The sequence below is a fragment of the Fulmarus glacialis genome, unplaced genomic scaffold, assembly GCF_000690835.1.
Source record: "Fulmarus glacialis isolate BGI_N327 unplaced genomic scaffold, ASM69083v1 scaffold1648, whole genome shotgun sequence".
Lineage (NCBI taxonomy): Eukaryota > Metazoa > Chordata > Aves > Procellariiformes > Procellariidae > Fulmarus > Fulmarus glacialis.
In genome coordinates this window covers 23,185-27,960 of record NW_009229902.1, presented here as the reverse complement: position 1 = coordinate 27,960, position 4,776 = coordinate 23,185, and the positions used below count along the sequence as shown (strand labels likewise).

Here is a 4,776-nt window from a genome sequence, read left to right as displayed (position 1 = left end):
AACTGGGTGGAGAGGCTCCCCACAAACAGGGCAGCCCTTCTCATCGCTGTTTTACCCTGAGCCGCCATCTGTCCTTCCTGAAAAAGACCCCCAGACCCCCTTCCATTCCTTGGCAGGGATGATGAAGAAGCCATCTAAGCCAGCATGAGGTTATTGCAGTGCCGTCTGATAGTGGCTGACAGGAGCGCGGGTCCCTGGCCGCAGTGTTTTACCTGTGAGGCCCTTCGGGTCAGGGGCACAAGGAACCCAACAGCCCTGTCGGGGTGCCACCACTGTGGCAGCGAGGGCTGATCAAGGAAGCGAGGTGTTGTCCACACTGGTATAACCTGCTCAGTGCTGTGTCCTGTGGATCAGCAAAGACTGTGAAAAAGCTTTATTGCTGCTTCTCCAGTGGACTGCTGCCTTCTGCCGTGATCGAGATTAAGGGGTGTAGTTTCAAAGGTCTGGTTCTGGGAAGGTGTCTGTGTCCTAGGTGAAGAATAGACTGACTGCTTAAGTTGACAAGACTCCACTGACTTAACTGAGTTTAGGATTAGATCTTGGGTTTGTTTGGAAGTGACCCCTCTGTCTATCCTGCATTTACTCTCCTTGGGGACTGTAAAATGAGTTGATATTCCCAGAGACTAAGATCAAAGTGTTGGATCCCTGAAGGAGCTCTGGTGCCCCTGAAGCTGTTGCGAGTTGTCTGTCGTGTCTAGTGGGGCGGTGCTTTCGGCCCAGGCCTTCTAAAGACTTTAAATGTTTCCCTGACAGAAAAAAGTTATCCTAGCTATTGGGCTGCTGTTTCGGCAGCCGCTGTAACGTCAGGCCCTGATAAGTAAGCACTTAATTACACACTTCATTCATTCATTGATGGTAACTCAGCTATGCGTGTGGGTGTAAGTATAGGCAGGTTTCTTAGAGTAATTTTTTTTAATGCAAGCACTTCTAATTATCACACCCAAGATTGAAATGTAATGTTTTGGAACAAATCTAGTGGAAAGCTCAAAGATGAGCTTTTTTACCTAGCTGATTTTTATTTTTATTTCTTCCCCAAGGTGTGGTTCTGAGGCAGTCCCAAGAGCCCAAAGAGCTGTGGGGATATGTGCAAGTTCGAAGTAAGGCCCACATGTTCTGGTGGCTTTACTATGCAAATAACCCAACCAAAGACTTCACAGAATTACCTCTTATCTTGTGGCTTCAGGTAAGGCTGGGCGAAAGCCATTTGCATCTGTGCCTGGTTCAGTCTGATGGGTATCTTTCAGCTCTACAGAAATAGGATTCAAAATTGTCCGATTCCAAATGATTTACCTTGTGAAAGAGGTATTCAGGTTAGGAAAAAATAATTACAATATCATTCTGCAGTTGTGGGGTGCCCTCAACTGCTCACCTTCCATCAAGTTAAATTGTAGAAAGAGAGGTTGTTCTTATCTTTTATACAACAGTAGTGCTTTTTGTGCCAGACACTACAAGTACATTGTAGTGTCACAGCTCCTATCCTGAAGAGCTTACAGTCTAAACAATGTTCAGAGAGAGAGTAGATAAAACGATCAGAGATTTAGAAAGACTTCTAAATGGAAACAAGTAAGAGAGACTTGTTGTTTAGAGATTGGTCCCATTCAGTTTGATAAAAGGCGGCGGTGTGCACTCCACGTTCACTTCCAGCAGTACATTTCAGAAGTTACTGTTGAATATAATCACTTGACGACTTGGTCTTTTTCTTTCTGGGTTATTTCTTCAGAATGAAATTCACATGCTGTACATGTTGATAAAACTAATGACTTGCAGACTTGCAAACCTCTGTAGATAGCTAACTTTGCATTCGTATTAAGGGAATAAGGGGAAGGGTTTTCAAACTGCACGCACATAGCATGCAACTCATTAGATGCTTTCACAAGTGGGTAATTGCTTTGCTGTTTAAATTCTTGCTTTCAGAAATGGCATGTGTACACATAATAAAAGAGGATGAGGAAGAGAGCCTTCTTTGCAAATTAAAATGTAGTGCAAAAGCCATTTTTTAAAATTTACAATCTGTCATTCTACTTACTGGCTTGCTTTTATTTTTCTCCTATCTGTCATATCTATACCATACTGCCTTTTAACTTATTTGTCATTTGGTATTTCCCCACAGGGAGGTCCAGGAGCTTCAGGCTGTGGTTTTGGGAACTTTGAAGAGATTGGCCCGTTAGACAAAGAAATGAAACCAAGAAATACAACCTGGGTATAATGGAGAGTTCAGCTTCTAATTATTGATTGCAAAATGTTTGTTGCTTGTGTAAGCAGATGATTGCTATCATCACAGAACAGTTTTCATTTAAAGTTCAATAGAACTATAATATTTCATCTTAAAATAGTGTGGTTAATGAAATGGCTTGTATGAATATCCTTGTTAAGAACTGAAGAATAGACCTGTTAATTTGATTTGATGCAATATGTCTGGGCTTCCATGAACTTGTGAATTGCAGACGTCTGGGAAACTGAGAGCAGGGAAATTCTAGAAAGATGTTATTTCAGATCATAGCTTCATTGCGTACAGTCATAGAGGTTTTTCTGGATGGCTGGCAATGTATAACCAATGGCTCGTAATTACAAGTCCAGTATGGCCTTCAAGGGAAAACAAATTACAGCTGCCTATGAAGGTGGAGGTTTATTCAATGAAATGTATTTGTGCTCTAAGCTACCAATAGTCTGGAGCTCTAAGCTGCCAACTCTCTGGAGTTCCCTAGATCGTATGGGTGATCTGTCCTTGGGTCACTGGGATTTTTTGGGTGCCTTTCTTGTTGCAGATTGGGCAAATTGAAAGACCTTATGTTGTACCTCTTTCTTTATGAGCCTTACTGCTTTGAGCCGTGCGAGCTATCTGTGTGCTGATCTATTGATTTTATTTGCACACTTGTAACTATGCAACTATAGCATTTGCTATAGCAATTTCACAAAAAGTCCAGCAACCCAAAAGAAAAAACATCTTACTTTACATTCTGACAGACAAGTCTCACCTGTACCGTTCTCTCTTTTGGACTTGCACCTAATTTTTCTGCAAGTTCTTTCAGGGCCAGAGATTCAGTGGCTCAGTTAAACATTTGTGCCGTCAAAACTAAGGTTTCTGCTGGTCCTGAACTGAGATTTCATACAAACCTCCTTTCTGCTTGTACAGTTGCAGGCAGCCAGTATCTTGTTCGTGGATAATCCTGTGGGCACTGGATTCAGTTATGTGGATGATTGTAGCTTGTTTGCCAAAAACCTTACCACAGTAGTTTCTGACATGATGGTTTTTCTTGGAGAATTCTTCACATATAGAACAGAATTCCAGGTAAGTGATTTGAATTCTTGGTTAGAATTCAAATTTTTGTTTGCTTTTAAACAGATCTCAAAAGGAATTAGTGAACAGCCTTCCAGATGGGCAGTGTTTGCTACTACGTAGCATGCATTTGGTGCATGTGCAGGTATATCCACTGCCTCTTATTTCCCACGATTCCGGAGTGGTATCTTGAATTTGGTGCTAGTTAGATAAGCAACGTGGTGGATTATTGCCTGTCATGCGATCCGAGAAGCATGTGGGATCATGGCTGTTTCTAGTTCCAAAATACTGAAGTGCCTGCTTCAAAACTTCCCCCAGTAATTACACCAGCATGTTATGGAAATCTTTTCTGCAGCTTAGAATCAGAAAAATATCCAGTGTTTGATAGTGAGAGGTGAACAGCCAGTGCCTGGCTTCTGTGGGATGTGGGAGATGGTTGGAGGTATCCTCTGTCCAACAGGTTCATTGTGTGGCTTCTCTCTCTCTCCAGACCATCCCATTCTACATATTTTCTGAATCTTATGGAGGTAAAATGGCTGCTGGCATTGCTTTAGAGCTGCATGAGGTAAGTAGTTGGAGGATGTAGTTCACTTTTCACTTTAAAATGTGGTGTTCTGCAAGGACTTATATTTCCTGGAATACACTGTCCCTGTTGCCTAATTCAGACTGCTACTTGTTTTTTTCACTTAAAAAAACCTGTTTGTAGAGTCATGAATATCTAACTAAAAGTTGATTTTTTTTTTTTTTTTTTTTTGTGGTTTGTTTGGTTTTGTTTTTCCTCTTATTCACCAAGGCTGTTCAAAAAAAGACCATAAAGTGCAATTTTATGGGGACTGCTCTTGGAGACTCATGGATTTCTCCTTTGGGTATGTTTAAAATCCTCAGACTGTGGGTGGTTTGTTGTTGTTGTTTTGTTTGTTGTTTTTTTTACCATTCCATGGTACCTAGAGTCAAAAATGCCAGCCCTGCCTTAAGTGAATTAAATCTCTAGTAAGTCTGGTAAATCAAAAAAAAAAAACTTCAACATTGCAAGCTGTGATTGAAGTATGTACCTTTAGAACGTATCTAGATTATGAAAAGTCAGAGAGCAAAGTCAGTGAGGAGCATACTTGCATTTGCAGTGGGGTGGTGGTGAAATGTCCCTACACATCTCTACAGCCTCTGAGGTGTTTTGGTAAGAGTACTGCACTTAAAATGTGGCCACCGAATGATTCACAAGGCTGCAACTGAGGTTTTCTTTTTCTTTTCACAAGAAGTCCTTGTGCTGAGGAATTGATGTGCTCACAGACCTGGAAGAGAGAGGGTGTTTGAGGACAAAAAACAAATTAAAGGACTCTTGGTCCTTCAAAGAGATTTGCAAGGGCAGGCTCCACAGATTCTCTGCAGCATGGGACAATATCAAGCAGACTCCTATCTGTCTTAGGATCAGCTGATCCTTGAGGCCTTATAAACAAACTTGTTATAAAACAGATTTGTTTTATAACTAGATTCGCCGCCCC

The 4,776-nt window shown here is 41.5% G+C and overlaps 1 protein-coding gene across 1 annotated transcript in view; it reads left to right on the top strand.

Annotated features, from left to right (window-relative positions):
- The first annotated feature begins 1,108 nt into the window (after positions 1-1,108).
- Positions 1,109-4,776, top strand: part of SCPEP1 (serine carboxypeptidase 1) — a 9,864-nt gene continuing 6,196 nt past the window's right edge. The window contains exons 1-5 of the mRNA XM_009583997.1: positions 1,109-1,183; positions 2,111-2,200; positions 3,134-3,289; positions 3,768-3,842; positions 4,071-4,143. Of these exons, the coding sequence (XP_009582292.1) occupies positions 1,109-1,183; positions 2,111-2,200; positions 3,134-3,289; positions 3,768-3,842; positions 4,071-4,143 (469 nt within the window). The remainder of the gene's footprint in view (positions 1,184-2,110; positions 2,201-3,133; positions 3,290-3,767; positions 3,843-4,070; positions 4,144-4,776) is intronic.